We start from the raw sequence: 27,324 nt of genomic DNA on the forward strand, positions 1-27,324 counted from the left end.
ACACATCCGACGAGCTGCGATAGCACACTGCTCATGACGCCAAACACAAATGGACTGATTAAAACAAACAGGTATTAATTGCCGAAAATCAGTCATTAATAATTATATAGCATCAGTTGCATGTATGTTTATGCCAGCAATTCGTATGTCAACAATTCATATTAATAAAATAATAATTCTAAAATACTTGGTAAGAGTGAATGATGGTAGCTTTAAATAAAATTTTTTTGTGTAAAAGATTAATGGGTTATTCCCTTCTTTCTTCAAATTTGTTGCGGTTCTTTTTCAGCGACTTCGGCCAAAATAGGCGTGTCCGTCAATATTTCAATTATTGTATCTCAGTAACATGTGAGCTGATTAGGTTGATATCAGTGTCTTTGGACTCAATCTCAAAAAATCATGCATTCCTTTTGTATATATACTCCATTTAAATATTGATTACTTATTTTATTTCCATTGTCCTTGGATTTGACATTGTGGATCACATGATCCGGAGAAGAATTTTGGTGAAAATTTTAGTCTACATGGTATCACATGATATCAAAATATCAGATATATTTGTTTGCTTTACAGCTCTTCTCAAATTTGGTATAATTGCCTCTTTTGTTTTGGTGATTTGAGAGAGATTAACCCTGATGCACTGATCCAACTTAGTAGTTACCAATAGAAGATTATTTGCTATTATATTCATACAGATTACCTTCCTTTATGAATTTTTTTAGAGATGGTTCAGCGACAATGTCGTACACGATCCTGGGCGACCCCCAGTCAGCCATTATCTCTGTGAACCAACAGGGTGTGGTAACATCAGGTGAAATTGTCGGTGAGGTGTCTGTACTTGTTGTTGCGCTTGAACGATTTGGATTGAACCAGTCGACAATTGTTCTTGTAAAGGTAAAGTTGGAATTCATACTACCTGAATGAAAATATTGATTGTTTATGTTTTTTATTATAATTATTAAATTATTTTTTTTCTTTATAAAGACCAAAGAAGGCCATTTATTTTTTCTCATACGTATCAAAAAATATTCTTCAAGTATGTAATTTAGTTACATAATATTAACTTTCATTATTTAGAAACATTCCCCACTTACCGGAATTCAGTACCGTATGTACTTGCGTATAGGATGAGGCTTGAAATTACAATTACGATTAAAAATTAGGGGGTCGTCCTTATACGTGTGACATACAAATTTTAAATTTATTAAAAATCATGTTCGTCTTTTGTACCGACCGTCCGTATTCACTCAAATTTATTGCTGCAATGAAGCTACTAAAATGTTAGTAGGCTTATGAATGCACACAATTTTGTATACATAATGTTGAAAGTAATGAATATACGAGAGTATATAATACATACGCGTCATTCAATGCCAATTCAACGTGGCTGCGGAAGTCACCATCTCAGATATGGTTTAGATTTTCAGGGTTTGTTGTAACTTTAGTAACTAAGAAAAATCCAAAATCGGACCAATACTTTCCGAGATGCCAGTGTCCGGAAAAGTGGGTGTGGCACCCATTAGAGCCGCCGGCGACGTTATTTGGATTCTTTGATTTTTGAAGTCTCATTAAGTTTTTTTCTATGTCACCTACAAAGCTAAAAATCACAGTACTTGCTCAAGTTTATGAGTAGATTCAGATTCTGCATTCATACAATTACTTATTGACCACTTTGAATTGTCATGGAATTACCCATACTCCAATTATCGAAATGCATGGCATCGTGTCGGGATTGAATCCCGACACGATGGCGTGCATTTCTATACTTGGAGTATGTATTATACTATCTTATCTGAGATTAATCATTGGACCTTTCGAATGAGTGTACGATGTATGCTTTTATTGAATATTTCATATAAGATTATTTATACTTTATGTTTGAACAGTACATGCTAGTTAATGTATTTAATAATAATTAACATAATTTATTTCTTGTTAGTTTTGTTTTGGCCTGATTATTTTATTGTTGCAATGTATATCCTTATATAAATTTAATATAATGATGTATTTGGTGATTCATCTTGTTATAAATGTAAGTAAATGTAAGTAAATTTTAGAATCTAGCTAATAGTAGAAATAGTTGATGAACTAGCCCCAAACCAAGCAAGTGACGGTCAAGTGCCTTGTTGGTTGTCTTATTGTAAATAAATGTAGGTATTTTAGAATCTGGCTAGGCTTTGTTTTGTTTATTATTTAGCTATCTGCAGAAACAAGTTGATGGTCCAATATTTTATAGTCTAGTTTGAATAGATCATTGTTATTAAACTAGGTCTAGTAAGTATTTCTAGAGTCTCATGAAGCTAACTACCAAGTAAGTTGAAATATCTGGGAATTTGTGTTTCTTAAAATTTGGCTCACCTCTGCATACCAATTTGTTTACAACACTTTATTGTAAGACGAAACCCGAGGACCCAAATTCATGCTTACAACTTCAGTAGGGTCCTTCTGGTGATGATTGGGCCGTACACTGGGAGACAATCCCCTACTCTTTTCCGAAGAGTGTACTGCATTCTTTAATGTTGCGCACATTCGCCATAAATGCACACTGGACCAAACGTCTCATCCAAAAGACGGTGCGGTATTGTAACTTGTATTTCAGCCCTCCAGCTGAAACACAAGGAGAGCACCGATAGGAATTGAACCGAGAACCTAGAGATCTCCATGGTTCAGCACACACACAGTGGCTACCACCAGATTAGCCGACTGAGTGAGCTAAGGTCCTCTCTACTTATGTGTTATGGATATGACATCACTTTTCGATCGTCTGCAGCATAGAGTAACCTGCTATAAATAGCAGTATACTCAAACATCAGCAAAAGGTATGAATTCCGACAGTGAAACAATGGTTGTCCAAAAATCTTCTCAAACTCGGGCATCGTCTTATACGTGGGTCGACTTTATACACGAGTATATACGGTATGGTTTGACTGACTCTATTTTCACTCATTGTTATAACATTAGTATAATAATTGCAGAAATAACACAAATTGATTTTTCTGTAATTTTTTTTTGGTAATACTAAGTAGTAATCAGTCTATTTGAAAAGTGGCAGTTACCAAGGTTCATGTGATAATGTATGCAATCCCAATATTCATTCTGTTATATTTAAATGCCTATAGTACTAGAATATAAATATCCTTAACTATAAATTCAGTGATTAGCTGTAATGTAAGTTGATTTTTATTTAACCAGAATCAAAAATTAACATCTTATCAATAATCACTTAGTTATAACAATTTTCATATATACAGTATATAGATTTATAATTAATGTATATTGATTGAATTGAATTAATAGGCTTAAAGTTTTGTGTTTATTATTTGTGTGGTTTGATGTTTTTTGTATATATATTTATATTTTTTCCTATTGTCTCAAAAGTATTTGAACTTTTGTTGCATTTTGAATATTTTATACCAAAAAAACAAAATAAATGAAATTAATAAATAAATAAATTTATGGTGCATTCACACTAATGATACTTGTTGTACAAAACATTAAAAATTAATATTATAAATATAACATTATTTCTATTGATTGGTCTTTGAATCAATTTCCTTAAATCAAAGTACCTAAACACGAGATCTGTCAAAATATAACTTCATGAATATTTTCTTGAATATATCAAAATGACTTGGTGTACTTTGCAGGACTAATTGTTTCCATGACACCACACATTTTTTGAAATATTAATACGCATGTTTCTGTACAAAACACTCGTAATCTTTAACTGATGACCTTTAACTCCCTGCCCCCTTCTGTAGGTCAGACCTGTGTTGTACGTCTCCATTAACTGTGACACAAAGTTGATGACAACCGACAAGCGACTCCGTGTTTTTCCAGTAGGATTGAATCTGGAGTTTTCCGCTAGTTTTTACGACAATGTTGGTGCAAAATTTGATGCAACAAATCTTGATCTTGAGCATCGTCTGAACAGGTATGCAGATTTTTGTTCTTCAATCTAGTCTTTAATATTAGACCAACCAATATCATGAAGGGAATTTTGTTTTTGTTAATAGCAGGCAACTATAGGAAGTTTATTTATTCCCATGTTAAAAACATCCATATATTAGTACCAAGATGATAATATTTAGGTTAATGTTTATTATCTATTTATGATTATAGAAAATATACTGAACATATTGGTGTTAATATTGTTTTTGTTCTTGGTCCTAACTAGGGATGTAAGTTGTTTTCACTATATGAACTTTAATTTAAAACCATGTTTTTTAAAACAATATAAAAATAAAACAATAAACTATGAGAATAAATATTAAACGTAAAGTGCAGATCTCCAATTGGAGAGAAGCCCCGGATCAAGTAAACAGTGGTGAACCATATGTGGTGCATTTGATAGAATTACTTTTACTTGACTGCAATATCAGCATTAAACTGTATATTGACTTTGTTTGAAACACCTGAAAACTAGGTAGATCATTCATGTGAGACATAACTTGCATAACAATACCTAGGGCATATTAATCAACATTCTAAGAGAGTTTTTGAAACAAACATGAAGTGAATATAAAGACTTCTCTGTGAAAATCCGCCATCAAGTTGCATCTGTAAATTGATGGAAATTCTGAATCAATTACATTTGACTGTATCAGAACACCTGGACGATTTTCCGTAAAGTATATTTGCTCTGATGCACAAGGATCTGTTTGTTGCTTGATTTTATGTTCATCTGTGCTCTTATTACACAGGATGCAACCTAAATCTACTACTTAATCCTCTAAGTTATCCCTCAAAAGCTACCTCCATTTTTGTCTGTTGTATTACTGTATCTATAGTAGCCTATATTTTGATAGTTATTTGATTACTGTTTAATTATTTTGCACCTTTTAGTTGTAAATTCCTTTTTATTTATCTTTAATCCGTATAATCATTTATATATATTAGTTTGGAGTTATTTTATTTTGTAAATTCAGAATGATATGCTTGATTGTTTTTTTTTTTTTTTTTTCTATTCAAAACCTAATCAATTAACTGGTGGTCTGTCAAAAAGTCGTCAGGTTGAAACCTGACCAACTGTACCGGTGGCCCTACTTAAGAGGCATCTTTCGATTTTTTTCAGCCTGCTGAAAGTGAAAGTGAAGCGATAACATTTTACCATTAATTTATTAGTTTCATACTGTCTATTGCCTTTGTTTTACTGTATGTATTGAGGGTCCGTAATTATCAGCTTCGGCTGATTAAAGATTGTTGAAATAAATAAATAAATACTTTACTGACACATGTTTGTTATGTCTATATTCAGATATGATCTGCTACAACTTCAACCGGCTGTTAATTCTTCCTTTGTTGCCAGAGTTGCTCACCAAGGAAGCTCCTTGTTTAAGGTATTAAATTCACAATCCTATGTGCCAGTTTCCTTTGAGGGGTTGTGCCATGGAGGGGCTGGGGTGGGTGTCAGGGAGTAAAACCACAATTTGTTGGGGGAAAGATGTATTCGTATTTTCTACATATTATTGTAAACTCGATTAAATAAGCCTTCGCAACCCTATATTCTCATATTTTCTGGGGGGCGACACACCTGTCAAACCAATATGATAAAAAAAAAATATTCTTTGCCTATCTTACCTGCTCTTGTGGGGGTAGCAGTTACTAAAATGCATTCTATTTCTTTATTATATTTTCGTTTCATAAAAAAAAGTTTAATAGTATTGCTACTGTTACAGTAAGTTGTGCATTCACACTCTGCCCGATGGTCATCGACCATCGCGATTTCTTTAAAGAACGCAATTCTGATCGTTTTTCATGATGGTTCATTAAGACAGCTGCCACGACAATCAGCAGACCGCTTCACGTATTCTAGCACTTACAGGCAGACGTAGTGAGTGCCCTCTATTATGTAATACCTTCCTTTGACACTCTCTCAAATGTTCTTTTTACACCATATTATCCTGTCACAAATAATAAAATGTTTCAATTGTGGGACAGCTTACCGATGTTTGAGTCTCATTAATGTTTTTTCATTGAAACGCTCAGGTTTGGGATCAGCGAAACACCAGGATGGAAGACTATGTCAATGTAGCTGTGGGAAGCATTATAGACTCAGAACATCCAATCACATTTGGAGATGTCCTCAAATTTACCACTCCACTTTTAACTGGTGAAGGTGAGCTATATTACTTTTACTGCAGTAACATTGCTCAAGAAGAAAAATACTGAAGTATTTTTAGCTGAAGTTGTAACTTTTAAGATAATGGAAGCAATTACCGGTTACCCTCTGATTAAAGATCTCTCAAATTATAAAGCACTGGCAATTAATTTCACAACTTAAGACAATTGTACACAAAAATGTTGATAAAAAGGGTGATTAAGATACACCCTTGTTGTGTCTTTGAAAATTCTTATAACAGTAGTCATTCCATGCCATCTTGGATTTTGATTTGCATTTTTTTTTCATTGGGAATGTAAAGAATAAATAAATAAATAATTTGATGTGTAATACAAAACAAGATTGACACCTAAATTTATATAATGTTAGTCAAAGTTATTCCTGAAGATAAATACACAACGTTTACTCTTTATAAAGTCAACTTTTATACAATCAATAACCAATTATCACCACTGATCAGGGCTTGCCCTAACTTTTTTTGGTAACTAGCCCACTGGGCTAGTTTACTAGAGATTTTACTAGCCCACAGAATATTTTACTAGCCCACAGACAGGAAAAAATTTTGTTTCAAAATATTTATTAGCGACAATTAAATTTGAAGGTTGATTTGCAATTTCATAATTTCTGTAGCATTGCTGTTTGAGCTACCCTCTCAAATTATTGTTGAATAAATAAATAAAAAAATCACCCATGCTGCAAAATCGACTCTGGTTATAACAGGGACAGAAGAGCATGTTTTACATCTCCCTGGTTATAACTTTAAAGTTATAAAAGGGCCCAGAAATCAATCAAACCAATGCATCTGTTAAATCTTTAGGTCTCAAACACTCACCCCCAATGGCAATAAATCTTGCTTAGGCTACCGAGGCTTAGACAAGACCTAGGGCCTAGCCTACCTATAGCATTGAGGTACTTATTATTAAAAGTTGGACATTTAAAAAATATCATTATGAGAAAATAATATTAATATGGTAGTACATTAATTTAAATGTTCTAACTACCTAAATTAACCAGATTGAACGATCAAACGATCTCCTATTGAGAGAAAGATAACATGCCATCCTGTAGTGGTTGGTGAATGACTTGGGGATCATCTTGATAATTAAACACTCACGCATGTGGAGAGCTGAAAGCTAGCTAGAGTGTACTCTCTGGGCTGCGGTACCTCCTGTGCAGGGATTGTCTTGAAAGTTCCGCTTTTTTTTTTTTTAAGAAAATGTTTTTCTTGCTAATTCTCCACTAGACAACCGGGCAACATGAGGAGTAAATAGGCTAGCCCGGAGCGGTTTTTACTAGACATTGTACACCGGGCTAGTACTAAATCGAGCCCTGCTGATAATGTTTAAATGACGTAGAACAAACGTTACTCAGAATAAAGAAAGGGAGGCCATGATTCGACATTTCGACCTTTCATCTTAAGGAATGAAGATTTGAAATGTCGAATCCTGGCCTCCCTTTTCTTTATGCAGAATAACGTTTGTTCTGTGTTACAATCAATTAAACAAATTTAAAAATTTAATGTTTTAAATGTAAACCGCGTAGTTGGTAAATGGTAAAATAGCAAGTGTAGTTTGTATACTGAATTTATTTATTGAAATTTTTTTTAATAGGCCAAAAAGGAACTTGGTCATCTTCTGACTTGACTGTAGTAAGAATCAACCCAGATGGTGTTGCCATAGCAACTGGCCCTGGCACTTGTTCATTGGACTTGAATCTTGCTGATGGATTTGTCACCCATGGACAGGTATTAAATGGAACAAATCAGATTGAAATTTCACCTATGAAATAATAGTTATGAAATAATGGGTTAAAAGTAAGGTAAATAAACAGTGTAGTAAGTAGTGTCATTGAATACGGTAATTTCATTTTAAATACAAATTTACATGGAGCACAACAGTCGCATGTGATGACAACATAATCAGTTGCACACAGCAGTGTAGTTATACACAATAATAATAATAATAATAATAGTAATAATAATAGTTCAATCTTATATAGCGCTAGTAGACAAGCTTGCAATGGGCTGGTCACATCTCATTTGTACAACAGAGATGTAACATTGGCAGGTTTTTGCCTGAGGGTGCAAAAATTGAGAATGCGGGACTAAATCCTTATTTCCAACGAAAACTTAAGTATTTTTAGTACTTTAGCTCACTTGGAACTAATTTTCCGTCATGGTTGGGGGTCCTGTGGCACCCCTGCCGCCTACGTACCTGTACAACACATGATCCAGGTGGAAAGTCCCAGGGAAGCAATATATATAAGAACATTTGACCCCTGGGTTCTAACCCTGAGGTAAATGTCTGACACTGAGGGTCTAAAATTGAGCCTGGGGGATGATACAGAGTGATAGGTGAACTTCATTGGAATGCAACACAAGAAAAAAAAGCCTAACCCTTGGGTCAAACCCAGGTTGTAAATCTGACCTCTGGTGTCAAAATGGTGTCAAATTCAGGTGAAAATCCTACACCAAGGGGTCTAATCTGGTGAAAAATCTAAACGGCAAGTGTCAGCCTGTCATTGATGTTTGCTAGTTTAATACAAATTTTTCATGAAGAAGAAATACAACAAAATCTACAAAAAACAGTAAGAATGTTAATATCTTTTAATCTGAGAAATATAACGACGTTAATTAATAATATTCCAATTTTTGCAGCTTTGTCTTAAAGGTTGTACAGTCAGTTTTACTTAATTTTTAGGTTACTGTGAAAGAAATTGAAAGCATTTCTATTGATACAAGTAATCTACCAACATTAAGTAATGTTCCGCAAGATATTCCCATTGAAGTTCCTGTGGATCTTGGTGGTTCTCCACAAAGTAAGTTGTTTGGCAATAATTAGGCACACAAATGTGGCCGGAAGCACGGTTCTATCAAAAGATGCCTCTCAGAACACCACTCAGAATAACCCCAAAAGTGGAACAAGGTTGTAAGAATAGAAATAATAATAATAATAATAATGATACTGCTACTGCTACTGATAATGATAATGATAATAATAATAATAATAATATTGATAATAATACTACTACGACTGCTACTACTACTACTACTACTACTAATAATAATAATAATAATAATAATTATAATAATAATAATAATTAATAATTGTTGACTTACATAGCGCATATTGTAGAGACTTCTATGCAATAATACAAGGTTGGCCTCAAGAAATGTGAGTTGGTGAACTTTAAAAAGATGACAACCTCATACAGTGATTGAGAAAGAATGTGATATCTTTTACAAAAATCAAACGCCGCTATCTATTCAAACAAATGAATGCACGCCCACATAAAAACGCACCATGTGTGTTCACACTGTACGCGACACAATAGGACAGAAAAGCTACCTACTGGCCCCAAAATTTCATTTTCCTGTTTTATAGTAAAAAAATAAATAAAATTTTATCAGTTTATATTAAAGATGTATTGTTCCCTGAAAATGACAAAAAAAATCATATAATATAATTTACTTATGTTGTAACTTTAAAATTATTAACTTTACCATAGTAATAATTGAATTTGAAAAATGTGTATTCTGATTTTTATACTGGATAATGATAAAAAATGATAATAAAGCACTTTCAGTGACAGATGTTTTTCTATCTTCTTTTATAGTTATGGGTTCATGTTGATAATTTTTATTTTTCAAAGTGAACAAGGGTTTTTTTTTTTTTTGAAGTTTTTAAAGAATTTTTTTTTTTCAAGGTGTGGAGTCCGACATTGTTAAGCAGGTAGATGGACTAATTCAGCCAATGTTTAAGTGTAGCCTGCATCCTCTACGATCCAGTACACCAGAACTTGAGTTATTCCATGTGTACCCTGCATTCAGTTCTCTAACAGGTATGATGATAGTAATTTTAATTTTTGATTGGCAATAATTTATTTCACTTTATAGTTTAGGCCTACTCTATGTAAACCCTTGGGCCTATGCTTGAATTTGTAGCCCTGGAACAACTACTTGATAATGCTTTTACGACTGCCCAATTTTGTTTCAGTGTATGAGACTATACATAAAAAAAATAATTTCTGTGTCTTTACAACAACAATATTTGTAATTAAGCTAGATTTTTGTTATTCCTTGCTTCAAGTAATTATTTTTTTGAAGATCATCGTAGGAGGGTGGAATAAAAATTTTAAAAACATGTGTTTTCTTTAAATTTAGCAAATAAGTTTTGCCAAAAACATTGAGACGGAGAAGAAAATAAAAATAAAATGTTATTGGTGAATGTAAAAATAGGATGGTTATATGCTTTTAAATTTATATAATTTGGAAGAAAGTACGTATCTTTATCTTTAGAGATTTCAAGGCACCATAGACAGTATTAAAAATTAAGAAAAATTGTTATTATTTTCTGAAATTTCCACTTTTTTGTGGGGGTGGGTTCGCTAATTGGCCTAATAATAAAATTTTATTTTTATTTTAAATCATCGATATTTGCAATCGTCGGTTTCGCTAAACAAGGTGAAAATAGTCTCGCCTATTATACTTACTAACAAATGTTATTTGTAGTAATTTGTATTTACTGTGATTTTTTATGAAGGGCTAAATAAAAGGTGGCTTTTGAAAGGTCTTTAATAATGTTCCTTTTTTGTTCCAAATGTGCTTTATTATGCAGTTATTTAGTAATCATTTGATATTTATTTTCTCCAAGGCAAGTATTCCTGCAATATACATCAACGTTCTGAGCAAGCAGTCCGATATAAATCGAAAACTGAAACCCAGATAAGCTTAAGAGTAGTTGTAGAGAGTCAGCGGCGACAGAGGGAGTTGCAGGCGCTTCCGGTTGCTCTAACCTTTTTACCAGCATTCCAGGTTCTAAACGCTCGTGACCAAAAACTGAGTAGTAGTAACCAAAAAATTGAATTAATTGTTTTTGGAGCTGAAACGGTGTTAAAGAATCTGAAGGTGAGTCTCAAATATTGGTATTCATTAAGCACAGAAAAATAAGTTTGTATCTTTCAGTATGTGATGTATGAGTAATTCATAATTTGTTGTTTTTAATAGATTTTGGCACACAATGAAGGGAGATCGTCCCTGTACACAGTGCATATGATCTTGATGTGATGTGATTATTACCATATTTAGGCATGGCATATGTTTTTCTCAAATAAAATATTTGTAGTCGAAAAAGGGTGTTATAGAGCAAAAATACCTTTAAACAAAAAATCTAAAAAAGATGCATAAAAATAAATACATAATAATAAATTCTACAGAACTTTAACATCGTTTGTGATAGCCTTATGAATGAAAGAAATAGATGATAATTGAAATGATGTTGAGTTAATAATATAAGATCAAATACATACTATAGCATAGCCTGAGATTATTAAACTTACTTGTTTTTTTCTGTTATACCCAATAATGTACCATGTTCAAACTAAAAATATAAAGTCTATAATTTTGTTATGGCCTGATTAATACAAGCATCAAAATCAGATTATTTAGTTCAATTTAGCAGAAGATTCTGAAAAGGAGTAGTATTGCATTTTTTAGCTCTCAATTAATATGCAAATTATTTGACCCTTAAGTTAACCCAATTTCCATAAATATCTTTTTTTTTTACAAAAACTAGTGATAAGCACCATAATGGATTTTCTTGCACTCCAGTAAATCTTGGATTTTGTTCATATTTTAGTATGTTGTTTGGACCCATGAGAAACGATCAGAAATAAAAAATGTTTGATCTAGGCCTCTTAATTTGTGAGATACGTGCTAACGTAGTTTGAGATAATTTGTGATACCTTTCACATGTAAACTGACCATATCTCGGTGTGTATAGCACCTATTTTGTTTGACGCCACAACGTCGTCTGAACAAGAAATGTAGAGTACTGTAATAATTTGACTATCCAAATCACAATGTTTTGATTCCAATCCCTAGTACTCTGGTCTGTTCCGACATGCAATTACCCAGGTATAACCTTTTCACTGCGGCAGGGTCTTCAGATTTGGGAATTGCAACAATTTAAACTCAATTTTTGTATCTTTATCAATTTGTTGGGTTTTTTTTTTTTTTTTTTTAACATATAAGGCAAGCTGTGTTTTTTATTAAGTCTGTATAGTCATCAACAATACTTATGGTAATATACTGATTTTTGTTTCTATTTACAGGTTTCATGGAATGACACATCACTAATTAACATAGCAGCACCTGCTGTGAAAGGGGCAGGCCATGTAGCCTACCAGGTACAGCTGGTAGAAACCACTCTTCCAATTGTCAAGGAAATCATAGTCAATGTTGAGTTCTACTCTCAGATTATCAACTTAGCTAAGGTTATTGGCATCAATGTTACACCAGCACCCAATGTGGAACCTGCAGCCAGAGGTAGGCATTTTTTATTTTTTTAATATCTTTGATTATCATTCATATCTTTGGTATCACATCCCCAACTTCACCAGTCTTTGTTTCTTGGTTTTTAGCTGTGGTTTAATGGCCATTATTTTTGTGTAACTTAATGGTTAAGATGTTTCCCTTTTAATCCCATGGTCCTAACTTCAAATTCAACTCTAGTGAAAGCAGGACTTTCCTCACAACTGAAAACAACTACACTCACTGTACTTTTTGCTGCAAATGAACAACAAAGTATGTCGATTGATGGCATCATTATTATTTTACTAACCAAATGTTTAAATTTGTAATCAAAGAATTGTATAAAAGTATTGTAACAAAACTGTAATTCATAGTTTTCAAATGCTGTTAAAAACTTTGTCCAAAGATAGCGATTAATAGGGCGGTGGTGACGCTTAGGATATTTTTTTATATTGGATTTTCATCATTATGAAATTTGCTGTAAAAAAAAAAAGAGTGCATTCTAAATTTTTTTTTTAATTTTCAATTTGTTTGCTAGTTAATGACCCAGCTGAGTGTTTTTGCTTAACGTTCTGGGAAGTGGGTCACAGAAAATTGCCTGAACATTATTTGTATTATAGGTTATTGTTGGCCAAAATGTACTAGTAGTACTTAGGATATTGATTATCAATTGCATCATAATTTTAAACTTGTACAGTATTTAGCCATACAGTTTTAAAAGATTCTACAATTTGTATCAATTGTTTTTTTGAATGAAAGATAAAAAAAGTCTATATTTTCCAAATATTAGCTCAGATTTTTTTTTTTTTTTTTTTTTGCTACATAAAAAAATTTGGGATTAAATATAATATTCTATAATCTGCTATAACTAAAAATTCGTTTATTGCAAGTTACTACAGAAAAAAAAGTAAGTTTATGATTACTTAAAGTCTCATTTAATTTTCAAAATAATGGTTGTGATGAAAAGGTAGATGTTTGGTAGATGAAAAGGTAGATTTTTGTTTTTACTTGCAAAATTATCAATAAATTTAAAAATTATATAATAATTCCATCCATCTGTTACCAAAAAATAAAAAATTTTCTTTTTATTTCAAAGCTTGACATTAGCAAACATTGATGTTTACATGCAAATCAAGTTTTGGCTAGCATATGGTATTATTTAAAAAACAAAATTAATTTTTGTTTATCAGATATTTGCATATCAAATATGTAAATCTGTTACTAAACCGGTAACAGAATGACGGCAACAGAATGACGGTAGAATTACAGGTTACAAATAATGGGACTGAAATGCATTAAATAAGGTCATTTCAAATAAGTGATCATTAACATTTCACACATGTTGTTAATTGCTAATAAACTACTGGCTATACTCATTCTTCCAGACTCCCACAGATACTGAGTATTTGTACTACATGTAGGTATTCTCTTGTCAATAAATCTTTACTATATTACAATTTACCTGAAACTCTTTTTCTCATAACCTTAATAAGCATCCAGTTTATTGCATAAACCTTTTAATTATTCATCATTGTTTGTACAATTCAGCACAACTGATCACAACCAACTTTTAATAGTAATATGATTGGCTAGATATGAACAGTGACATGGAAAAAGGTGGTGTTACATAATATCATGTAGATAGAATAATTAAACACCTCTGTTACAACCTCTAGCTGTCAACATGCTGTTATCCAATGCAGAGAAACAGAGAAAATACCGCGAAAGACTTAAGGAGAATGGCAAATATGATGAATACCGAATGAAAGATAATATGCTTACAAAGGAGAGGAGAAAGAACCTATCACATGCTGATTTGAAAAAAGTAAGAGCAGCTGAGAAAGAAAGTCAAAGAAAACTTAAATCTCGGGAAAAATTCAACGATGTTCCAGTCCCAAATACTCCAGTTTAATCATCAGCACAGAGCTTGGAAGTCACTGTGCGATTTCAACTGAAACTTTTGAGGCTGTTAAAGCACACTTCTGTCTGGACGATGTATCATTGCAAAGCCCAAACAGGAAAGATGTTACAATCGTCAAGAAGGATGGCACGAAAGAATACATCCAAAAGCGTTTTATGGTAATGACTGCGTGAATGCCATGCTCTCCACCTTCAGCAAAATCCATGTCATCCTGTAGTACTATCAAAATTTTGTTCTCTATGACCAGCCCATGTATGCCTGTCACAAGAATTCCCACACGCAGTCTGTGTATGCAAATACCATGAGAACATTAGATTACTTCTTGAATGTATCCACAAAGCTACATCAGCTGATGTCCCTACACATTTCCAACAGTTTATAGACACAGTACTATGTGACCAGTAGGATGAAGCTTGTATGTTTGGGAGATGTACCAATTGCAATTAAAAGTTTGATAATGTTTACTGCTTTCCTGATACAGATGTTAAATGGCTACAGTGAGCAACTGTGGAGGGCCGTGCAGCAAAGGTTGAACAATCAGGGACTCTCAAAGAGTGCATAAATGAACTGCCAAAGCTTCTAATACACACCTTTGTTAAGCAACAACAAAGTGAACATTTTGAAAAGGAAAAAACCATATCTAATGGTCAGCACATGGTAGTGCAGGTTGATTTTGCTGAGAACTTTTCGATCATTGAACAAAACGAAATTCAGAGCGCCTATTGGAGCCACCAACAGGTTACAATATTCACAGCGTGCGCGTTCATTGGTGATGGAAAGTGAAGTCATTTGCAGTAGTTAGAAGTTCCAACCATCTCATTCTTTTCTGACGGTGCCGCTAGTCAATTTAAGCATAAATATCTGTTAGAAAACATCACACATTTCAAGGATGATTACAACATTAATGTTACTTGGAATTTCTTTGCCACAAGCCACGGCAAAGGTGCTGTCATGGAGTTGGTGGGCAAATAAAACGCCTTGTCTACAGATCAATAAAGCTCGGAGCAGTTGTTACTGATGCTAAGTCGTTCAGTGAAGAAGCAAGAAGGCGAGCTACTCCATCAATGTCAAGTTCATCTCTGCACAAGAAATTTGTGACAACAACGATAAACTTGATGGTAGATAGACAAATGTCAACTCTTTGTCAAACACGCACACAACACACTTCATTGAAGTTGCAAAAATCATGTTGTGCATTACTCAACATATGCAACCTCGAATGCTGTAAAGCAGTTTGTGCTGTCCGGAGATCGTAATCTTGATGAGGATGCTTCATCAACATCAAATTCCTCAGCGTCCGAATCACCTAATGCTGAATGTCTTCCACAATGTGGTGATTTTGTATTAATTCAATACTTAGTAGGAACTAAGAACAGTAAAATCTTTTAGATATGTGGTACTAATTACAGAGATTCATAGTATGACACATTTGCATAAGAGTGATGATGTAGGCAAAATATTTTTTTGTCAAAGATGTAACAGATAAATTTGGTGTTATAGACCAGAACCATATAATCAGAATACTACCAGAACCATACATGGATAACCTTGAATGCTATCACTTTCATGATACCATCACTGATGCCAATTAAAGTTAAGCATTCAATATTATTCCATTTATTTTATTTACTGTGTTATTTTGTGTTTACTTGATTTTGTTTCAATATAAATTGTGAAATTAATCAATTTAGAAAGTCAGTTGGCATGCTTTATTGTATATTGATTGGTAAATACCCTTTGTATTTTTTTAGTACAATGTACTTATACACATCTAGATGTGTATAAGAGACAGGGCTAGATATGAACAGTGACATGGAAAAAGGTGGTGTTACATAATATCATGTAGATAGAATAATTAAACACCTCTGTTACAACCTCTAGCTGTCAACATGCTGTTATCCAATGCAGAGAAACAGAGAAAATACCTATAGATTTTGTCGTTTATTTACAATAACTGGTGTGTTCATAACTAAAGCTGTTTTGAATTTTGAATGAAAAGCATTTTTTGTTAATAAACAGCTAAGCAATTATATTTAATTTTGGAAGCTCAAAATTCACTGTCAAGTGACTAATCTAGATTTTGTCATTTATTTACAATAACTGATGTATTCATAACTACAGTAAAGCTGTTAAACGTTATTTTCAATGAATAGAATTTTTTTGTTGTTAATAAACAGCAAATATATTTCATTTTGTAAGCTGAAATTTCCTATTGTTACTTTGTTGAATCGGTATCTATATATTTACTTTCATTTCGGTAAAAATATTTTTTATTAATTTTTTGTTTTGTATAAAGAATAATTTATATTAATGCATTTGATATACTATTGTTTATTTTTCCTATTTTCTATTATGTTATTTGTTTTCCAAAATTCATTTATTATGATTATTACCAAATTCATGAATATAAACCTTTTATCCATCTGTTACCATCCATCTGTTACCATGCTTATAATAATAAAAATGTCATATCTTCATTTTCAAAATAAAACTATTACATTTATTGTTAAACCCTATACTTTCATTTTAATACCTTGAAAACAACATATATTCTCTAAATTCACCGACTTTTTATAGTATGTACAATGGTACAAATCTCTTGTCCATTTTCAGTAAATCTGTTACCATATATATTAATTATGAATATTTTGAAAACAGGAAGACTAAAAAATAAAGCTTGTAAAGCATTATATAATCCTGTGTTATAAAACTGTAAAACTTGTTTGAATTAATACAGTTGTAGGTGTTATACACCTTGAATATTGAAAATTGTGTGTGAATGTTAATCTGTTACCGTGGAATTGCCCTTTACCAGGATTAATGTCTATGAGTGCATAGAATGTTTAATTCTAATTATGTTTAATTTGTATTTATTATATAGTAGTTTCAATTGCATTTTATTATTGTTAATATTGTGATTCACTGTACAATTATGAAGGCCTTAAATGTTAAATAAGTTTAACAGTGAATAAAGTTATTATTATCATAAGTGTAATTTTTTTTTTTTTTGTTAACAGGTGATACCCTGGATACCATTCCATGGTGGGGTGGTGGTATATTTTATGGTTCAGTGATCCTCACCCCACTGCTATTGATTATTACCATGTGTATCATCGTAGTTAGTAAGTACTGTACCTATTTATTTCAATGTGTTTGCATCAAGAAAAACCTTACATGTTATCGTACTGAATCTCATATTTAAAAAAAAAAAGAAATGCAAGTGATACAGGTAGGAATTGAAGCCACAACCTTCAGATAACTAGCCTGATGTTGTAACTACTAGAATACAGAGCCGATAATTTTCTTTTTATCATCAAGTTTTTGTAATTATTGTGAATAATTTTGAAAAGCTGGCCTGGGTCCCCCTTGAACCTGCCAATGCTAGTTGTGCGCAAGTACCAAGCTCACAAATCTAGGACCACAATCCTACAAGGTACCCATTTATACACCTGGGTAGAGAATGTGCCTACCCAAAAACACAGGCAACTTGCACAGCGAGATTTTTGAACTCTCAAGTTTCTGAGCAAATGCCAAAACCAATCTATCAACTGCTATGTTGCTTTTTTGGTTAACTTTGTTTAAAAGAAAATATCTAATTATAATCCTAATTTCAATTTTTGTACTCATTTTCTCCAGCATTTACCGCCACGCAGCGGTCGACAGATTCACGTTCAGACAGCCACTTTTTGCACACGCCTCCACCTTCCTACTCCTCTCACACTGAAGGTAAATTTATTATTTATTCAATGCTTATCATTTATTAATACGTTATGAATTGCCATTCTATAGAGTCCCATAGCCCACACCTACAGTACTTATTCCTGTCCATAAACCTTTTGTACTTGCATTGCTAATTAAAAGTTTCTGGGCTTCCACACTGTTTTATTATAATAATAGTATCAATTTATTTTGCTAATTGTAGACCTATGCAGTTGAAGCAAATGATTAATTGTATGAGGTAGTCATAAATAATAGTCAATAATAGAATTAATGCATGTATATTTGAAAATATTTTTGAATATAATAGAAAAAAAAATATGAATAGAATAGCTGATAATAACCCTTTTAATTGAGTGACTGAGGAGGAGTCAAAGAGTAATAATTTACACATAAGTCATTACAGTGGGCTTGATGTTTCTCGTACTCTATCAAAATGGGTTTTTAATGTAAATGAATAGAGCACATATTTAACTTTATAATGAGAACTCAATAACCTTAATCGGACAATTATGTGTAAAGTTAAGCTATTTTAAATTATAATTATTTTCTATAAACTGGCCTATAAAGCAAAAGGACTTTAAAAGGACTGAAGAAATTGAAGAAAAATCACAGCAGCAGTCAAAGAAACTCCTTAGCAACAACACAGTTTCCATTGAGCTATTGCGATATAATTTTATACTGTTTGCTCAAAAAAGGAACAGAGATCTTCTATTTTTAAGTTGATACCCCTGGGGGTTAATTAGTGTTATCCCGGGGAAAATTGGTTATGCCATTATAAAGCTGAAGCATCTATGTACTTATTATGGCATTCCCGTTGTTCTGATGAATTTAATAGATATAAGAAGTGTTTTATTCGTCAAGCCTTGTTGGGTGGGGTTATGAGGTCTGGATTCTTTTTTTTTTTTATTTATAAACGTTTGAAAAATAAAACAGTTTCAGAATCAAGCAAGTGTTTACAAGTGAAATGATTAGGATTTCTATTGTTGCAATCTACAATGTGGCATTGGGAGGTGGTAAAGAATCTGTTTTGAACTACCGGTCCCATCATTAAAATACTGGTAGATCAAGTTAATTACTCTCTATCTTGGTTAAAATCTAAATATTTAAGATGTGTATAAGAGACAGAATCTATTTAAAATTAAAACAGAACAGTAGAGAAAATCCGATCAGAATGACAAAATAAACTAAGTATCCGCTGGAAGGAATCCCAATATCTGCAGACGGATCCGTTTCGGCCTTCCAGGCCTCATCAGTGCAGCTGGGGTATAGACCCAAACGAAACGTTTGACCAGCTTAGGTAGGGCCCAAACCAGTCCCATGACCACTAATGATTACAGAGCCAAACCAAGGCAATATATATATATATATACAGCCCAGGTGTGAATGCAAATAGTGGAATACAAGCTATGTGACTCGGTTCCAGTAGATACAGAGAATATTTTGTCATTTTTAACGCGTCCTACGAAATTCTTACGAGACAGCACTAGTCCGCGAATTTGTGAACAAGATCGGAGATCTAAAGATGCAATCTCAACCATGCATCAATGGCGGCCTGCTGGATCTAATAAAAGAGATTCTTTAATGAATATAAATAAATTTTAAAAGGCAAATGGGAAAAACCCATGATACAGCAAACGGCCACATAATGCAAAACTATTTAAAATTAAAACGGAACAGTAGAAAAAATCCGATCAGAATGACAAAATAAACTAAGTATCCGCTGGAAGGAATCCCAATATCTCTAGACGGATCCGTTTCGGCCTTCCAGGCCTCACCAGTGCAGCTGTGGTATGAACTCAAACGAAAAGTTTGACCAGCTTAGGTAGGGCCCAAACCAGTCCCACGACCACTAATGATTACAGAGCCAATATAAAGTAATTACTATTATTCATATTATCCATTCAAGTCAAATGTTGGAGAACTTTTTGGTTTATTAATTTGCTATATTGAATAATATAGATTGACAAGGCAGCCAGCCGACTGTGCTCATTCAATATAAATTTTCAATCATTCAAAATTATTATAAATTTGTTTTTAATATTTATTTCCACTGTTGTTATATCACCACTTACAGTGTACCGCTATATAATTAAAAAATATACTATAATAATGGTAAATAAAATTTACAAGGCAAGCAGAAGTACATACTGTGTAATTAGCAAAATTTAATTAGTCACAGTTTAGTTCTGGCTGAATAGATAAATGAAATAATACAATGCAATTAAAAAAAACTGAAGTTGAGTTTCCCTTCAGGGATTAGGGTAAGGTATTTAATAGTTAACAACTATAAACTTTTCCCCCACAGATTATCAGTTTAGCCCTACAAAAAGTGGCTCACCATATGCATCACCTTATGACACATACGGTACGTCTCCACGCCGCCGACCTCGCCAACAGCGTTCACCAACACTATGGAGTACAAGAGGTTACGAGCCGCAAGAAGGAATACCATTAGGCTCCCCAAATAACTGATGAGTGGGATAAAAATGATTTTTACTATTCCATTCTCTCATAAAACAAAAAAAATTCTTAAATTTCTTTATTTATTTCGTGTAGTGAAGCCACCTTTATTTTCCACATATGCAAACAAAAATCACAAATGTTAAAATGATAATGAAAAGTAATTACAATACACAACATTGATTCAGAATGGAGTCTTCTTTGCAGTTAACCAGGGAAATTATTTTCTCCTCTCTCTTTAATTTAATTCGACCCCTTTACTTCAAATGGTATGACCAAGTACTATTGTATTTAAAGCCTGTTTGCTGGTAGTTGAGATTTGTTACTTATTATCAGCAAATAAAATTATATAGCTTGAAGTATTGATAATAAGGGCATTCCACAGTGTTTTTTTTGTCACAGACATTACATTTTAGAGAATTTGAAAAAGAGAAAAAAATTAACAAAATGTACTAAAAACATCATGGAAGTATCAATAATTTTTGAATTTTTTTTTTTAGTTTCATATAATTCAATGTATCTATTTTCTGAAAATATCCAACTTAAAAAGTAAAAAATTTAAAAACTGAACAAGGCAACTAACAATGTATACAAATGCACAGTACTGTACATGAAACCTAATTAAACAAGCTAAAAAGGAATGCAAAAATACAGAAAACAAATATAAAGATAAACATTGTATGAAAAGTGAAAAGGGGAAACACATTGAGTATTGGACCTGAAAAACCACTAAAGTTACAAATAATTGGGGATAGGAGATTATGAGCAAACCAAACAATAATAATGCCAAATAATATTTAATCTCTTTTTAATTTAATTCAACCCGTTTACTTTAAATGTTATGATCAAGTATTATTTTACTTAAAGCCTGTTACCCATGGTACAGTAGTGGATGTTACTTATTGTCAGCAAATAAAATGATATAGCTTACAGTATTAATAATACAAGAGCAGTAGAGGGTTCAAAGGTTGTTATAATACAGCTCAGTTATTTACACAAAAACATGTATTATTCACAATCTAATATTTAATCACTTTAATTTAATTCACCCATTTTACTTTCAATGGAATGACCAAGTATTATTTTGAGTAGGGGGATGTGGGAGTAAAATAAACTGATTTAATCATACAGCATGTTTACGCCTTTTTCTATTTTCTATAAAGAGGGGAGATTAAATATTGTTTCGGATTGTGTTGTAGTTGGATATTTTTGGTTTTGCACACAGTAGCCCCAGTTGATAATGTGATTACATGAACAGATGATCTCTACAATCTGCCTGAACAAGCTTAAATGTGATATTGTGAATATAATGTTAAGCAATATTGATATTTGTGGGAAAAAAATTGTAAATTTACCCTTGCTTTCACTAATGTTTGATATGTGTTATAAACTGATTTATAGTTTTTTATTTTATTATTTTATTTTTTTATTTTTTTTTTTTATTTTGGTAATTGCGTGTGGTAAGTGTAAAATGCGTGTGATAAGTGTAAAAGTTTTTTAAAATACTACCAGAAAAATAGTGTTGATATTTTTTTTTTAATATTTAATGTGCACCTATGCAAATGTTGATAGACATAATAACTGTTGAAATTTACTGTAACTGTAAACGTTGTGTCCTTGGTTAATTTCATACCACATGCTGGCTAATTCAATTTGTGAATAATAATGTGTTTTATAAATGGTACATCATTGTTTTGATAAATACCAAAGACAATTATTGCCTATCGTTGCAGTACTATTGTATTTGTTTAGGGAGCTTTGATTTGTTCGACGACGCAACGCTAGAACGGAATCACTCATGCGTGACCGTCTTTCTCTACGTACCTACGTAAATACGTAAATTTGGCCAAATTGCGTCCTAGGATCCACGCGACAAGGAGAACCTAACGTTCTCCCTTGCGCAGATGACTTTTAGTGACGTCATTACGTTCTACGTCCTGTCCTACCGTCGTCGTGCAATCGAAAGCCATGTAGAATAGCACTTTATGTGTTCACAGTATTACACATGATTAAGGATTGCGACATGACGAATGTTAACATTCTTATCATGTGCATAGAATGAATCAGAAGGCCACTGATATTACACGATCAAACAGATGTTCCTCTGAGGTTTAGTGTCTGATTAAATGTTTGGGCCTTTGTTAAACGTATAGTCTCAAAATAAGCATTGGTTTGAGTACACTTATGAAATTGTAAAAAATTATTGATTAATTTATTTTTTCCCACCATTATTTTAATTGTGTATCATCATTTTGAAGGTACCTCGGATGCACATACATGGTTTATGTGTCTTGTTATGATGTATAATGCACTACGTTAATTATCGTATATACTAGGTTTAAAAAAAAATGTTTCGACTGCCATCCATTTTGTTTTTGTATGTTTATTAAATAATCGGACCAAACATCTTTTCGTCTCTCTCACAAACGACAGGGGGTGGGTACAGCACTCACAGAATTGGAAGGGAAGCTTTCTTACAACTTGTTGGTATGGGGAGAGGGGGTGGGAGGCAAAAGGGAGCTGGCGCCACCCCTGAGCTGATTTCTAAGTTTTGATTTCTGGTTCAAAAGGTATGGCACGAAGTAAAATATGAAGGTTTTAACATAATACCAACATTCATTTCTATACACAGATAATGTAAGTACTGTAAATGTTAGTTATACACAATGTGTGCATCTTAAGTTTATACTGTACGTAATAAAAACTTTTTTTCAAACTCTGCATTTCTATGTTATCAAATTATGCTTTCCTGCAGTAACATAAGCAACAGCGTGACTGTAACATTATATTAGGCACTCTCTAAATCCAAAATTTACAACTAGCAGACCTACATTATTCATCATAATTTGAATTCAAAACTCTGCTCAGCAAGGAAAGTAAAGTGACAAGGTTTTTTTTTTTTTTTTTTTTTTTCTATTACAAATATGACGAGACTAATTTGACTAATTCTGGGTTTCAAGTAGGCCTACATCGGGAAGTGTTTCGCTGACGAAACTGGTATCGTTGTAACCTAAAATCCATTGTGGTGCTGGTACTTCAGGTTATATCTGTCCATCATGTAAAAGCTTCTATCTATTTAATATTCGTCGGGACATTGATGTAGGCCTAAAGGCTACAATAATAAGTTTCTGCTTAGACATTTCGTCATAATGTACAGGTCACAAGCCTACGCAATCGGCGACGCGTGAAACTCGCGCATTCGGGATCTGTCTCGTGCTTAAGGGGGAAAAAACGCTGCATAAATGGTATATTGCCTATATTAAAAACTATCTGTAGGCCCAGGTCTTTACTATTTGTTACTATTTTACAGGCTGTTGCGAAGTTTCCCGCTAATTTGTATTATCTATTAGGTCGAAGTATCTAGGCCTACCTAACAACATAATTTATTCTGATCACGCACAAAGTTTTAAAAAGAAAGTATCATTATCACATGTTTTATAAATTGTATCGATGTTTCAAAATTTAAATGTTAATTTTTTCAAATGCTGTACTGTAATTAAATTTTTATCTGTGGGTTTTGATTGTATTGTTGGGAAGGCCTTTCCTATTAGCTAGCGCTATTTGGTCTCTCCTGGGTTATAGCAATTGGTCTTATTTCTGTGTTTCGAACTCTTTTTTCTTTGTTCTCATGTACTTTATGTTCTTCATGTATTGTTTGCCCGAACTATTATAAAATTATATATATACTGTCTCTTATACACATCTAGATGTGTATAAGAGACAGGCATACTGATCGTCCAATAATGGCCGTCTGTGTGGATAGTCATGATAGGATGAGACGGACTCATTGCGGAGGGAATAGTCCTTTATGTCTGTACCTAGGCCTAGTTGACTGCAAAGCTAAACTGCCTTAGTTTGGTCTTAGCTTTAGGTTTTTTTACTTTCAATGAATGACCTCTGGTTCGGGATGCAGATTCCAGAAAAAAAAAATCTTCCGTTCTGAGATTGTCAATTCCATTTGAGATTTTAAAGATCCCTATTGCAAGTTTATCAGCATCTTTCTCATATGAAGGACACCAAATAACGTTACCATATTCCAAGGATGGTCTTACAATTGTCTTGTACAATTTCACCAAGCCTTTTTCGTCCAGTTTGGAATTTGCTTTCTTGGCTAATTAGATACATGATTCGAGAATTTAAGTTTACTATCGAAGATCACACCCAAGTCATTTTCTTCATTAACACTTGGAATTTCTCTTCTACCATTGGTTCCTTCCATTGAATATGTAAACTGTAGATTCAACCTACCGAAATGGATAACCTTGCATTTTCCTTCATTAAAAGGAAGTTGCCATAATTTAGACCAATCTAAATTAGACTAAATCTTTTTGACAGTTTTATACAGTCTGAGTATCATCGGCAAAAAGTTTTAGCTGAGACAGTGTAACAACTGATGGTAGATCATTGATAAAGAAATTGAACAAAACTGGCCCAAAGACAATGCCCTGGGGAATCCCACTAATGACTTTGGTAGGCTCTGATAACTTTCCATTCAGCAAAACTTTTTTTGTGTACGTCCAGTTAAGTAGACCTTAATCCAATGTAGCAAATTACCACCGACACCATCGTTATCGTTGAAGTATAAACAGGCCTTAAGTCCTTTCTATGCGTTTCGCTCTGCCCGCTGTGAATCGTTAATATAATTCATGGGTAATACAAAGTTGATGTACATAGTGTGCTCATAAAAATACATTTCGCTAATCACATGCGTGCTGTATACACAGTGGCGAATCCAGAAATTCTAAATAGTGAGGCCCAGAGAGGAGATTTCAGAGATGGAGGATCTATGCTACCTCAAATTATGATTATGGCACCGCATGTCCGGAAATTGGCACTCATACACCAGTGGCGCCAACAGAGTTGCCAGATAGTCGACAGGCTTCACGGCCAAACACACGCCATCTCACGGCCAAATTCGGCCAAACTTTTTTTCAATATCGGCCAAAATTCGGTCAGATTTTAATCCGATTAGAAGACAGTTATGTGGGTACATATTCATTTGAAATACTGCAAAAATTACAGGAAAATCAGGGGCCGTTCGTTTGAAATTGAAGAAATTCAAATAATATTCACAGGACAATGTTAAACTTCTTTTAATTAATCTAATCACCATAAAAGACATGCCCAGCTACATCATAATATTAAATAACCTTATGCGTTTGGGCGATTTTTTTTTTCATCACTCCCCACCCCCTCCACCACCCTAAATCCGCTTCTGCTATTTAAAATCACATCATTAAGACTGATCTAAATTGATTTAAATGTATTACATATTAACGTATATTGTAGTCGATCTATAGCAAACATTTTAAGGTCCTGTTATTGGTCAATCCGTTTCTCTCTTTAATTAGAATGAATTAAGTTACATAGTTAGGTAACACAAACTGGCGTTAAAACAAACCTATGAAAACTTTAATAAATACTTTTTATCTAAACTTTCTAAATTCGCCTCTGAATGTTATTGTCGCAGTACTTAAAGCAATAAATCAATGTTGCTATCAGAATTATCTCCAGAGTCTCTGCAACACTTGCTTGAAATTGGAGGTGCCATCGGACCCGGATAAGCACATCGAGCATTTATATATGGCGCTATACATAAAGAACACTGCAGCACCTAGGGCTATACAATTCAAGTGGGCAATAATGAATCAATTAAGTACAGTATTTAATTTATATTCAAAAGAGATAGAACCTCCACTAGAATGGAACATATACAAAGACACACAGTATGGTACAAACTTGCATTGAACTTCATAAAAAATATGTATCATCCGAACAATTTAAATTATTAAATGTAACTTAACTTTTAAATAAACTCTCTTACCTCACATCAGTTAAAGGGGGAACATAGATTATGTGTTTAGTGCAAACAAAGGTACATGATTCAGGGGTGGATCCATGATTTGGAAGAGGGGGTTCAAAACGTTTCCAAAAATACCCAAAATGAAAGGGGTCCGGGGGTCCTCCCCATTGAAAATTTCCCCCTTGAATCCGCCACTGTATGGGGAATCCTTTAACGCTCAGGTAACCTAGGGTTTTAAAACAAATACCGTATATGCCTATACTCACGTATAAACGAGGTTTAAAATAGCAAACTACGATCGAAAAAAGGGGGTCGTATTATACGCACGACATTCAGATTTTAGATTTTTATATTCATGTTCGTCTTATGTGCGGATGTTCGTCTTATGTGCGGATCGTCCGTAAATCTGGTTTTCTACTAGGCGAATTTATTCACGCGAATCCAAAGCGTCGGCTTATGCACATGCGGATTCACATTCCTATCGGAGTTTTTGAGAAGCGAAAAAATGCAACCAATCAGAGCTCAGGATGCGAGCCGACTCTTCGATTCGCGCGAATAAATTCGCTTAGTCAAAAACCAGCTTAACACGCGAAGTTACTACTGCAATGAAGCTACTAAATGTTGTATCAATGAAAGCAATTTTAAATATGGGAAAATACGATTTTGGTGGTGAAGATTTAAAAACTCATAAAATGGTATTATTTGGAAGATTACCCTTTCGTTTGGCTCCATTTATCCAGCTAGACGCAGTATACAGGACCACAAAAAATTTGGAATTCCGACCATGAAACAGGGAGTCGTCTTATACGCCAGACATACAAATATCAACCAAAAATCTTCTAAAACTCGGAGGTCGTCTTATACACGGGTCACATTATAGGACCTACGCGAGTGTATACGGTATTATTACGGAACCCCTACGGAAGTTCGGGTTCCCGTCACATTTTAAACGGTTGGTTGTAACAATAAACTCGCAAGACTGCTCGCGA

The 27,324-nt window shown here is 33.3% G+C and overlaps 1 protein-coding gene across 1 annotated transcript in view; it reads left to right on the plus strand.

Moving 5' to 3' along the window:
• Nucleotides 1–23,255, plus strand: part of LOC117124100 (nuclear pore membrane glycoprotein 210-like) — a 53,757-nt gene extending 30,502 nt beyond the window's left edge. The window contains exons 22-34 of the mRNA XM_033270244.1: nt 4–71; nt 723–894; nt 3,762–3,934; nt 5,258–5,339; nt 5,989–6,118; nt 7,732–7,865; nt 8,821–8,938; nt 9,827–9,961; nt 10,774–11,027; nt 12,233–12,446; nt 17,370–17,474; nt 17,989–18,078; nt 20,378–23,255. Coding sequence (XP_033126135.1) covers nt 4–71; nt 723–894; nt 3,762–3,934; nt 5,258–5,339; nt 5,989–6,118; nt 7,732–7,865; nt 8,821–8,938; nt 9,827–9,961; nt 10,774–11,027; nt 12,233–12,446; nt 17,370–17,474; nt 17,989–18,078; nt 20,378–20,544 — 1,842 coding nt within the window. The 3' untranslated portion in view covers nt 20,545–23,255. The remainder of the gene's footprint in view (nt 1–3; nt 72–722; nt 895–3,761; nt 3,935–5,257; nt 5,340–5,988; nt 6,119–7,731; nt 7,866–8,820; nt 8,939–9,826; nt 9,962–10,773; nt 11,028–12,232; nt 12,447–17,369; nt 17,475–17,988; nt 18,079–20,377) is intronic.
• Nucleotides 23,256–27,324: the final 4,069 nt, after the last annotated feature.

The sequence above is a fragment of the Anneissia japonica genome, unplaced genomic scaffold (genome assembly GCF_011630105.1).
Source record: "Anneissia japonica isolate Jap-2015-1 unplaced genomic scaffold, ASM1163010v1 scaffold2996_len279161_cov141, whole genome shotgun sequence".
Taxonomy (NCBI): Eukaryota; Metazoa; Echinodermata; class Crinoidea; order Comatulida; family Comatulidae; genus Anneissia; species Anneissia japonica.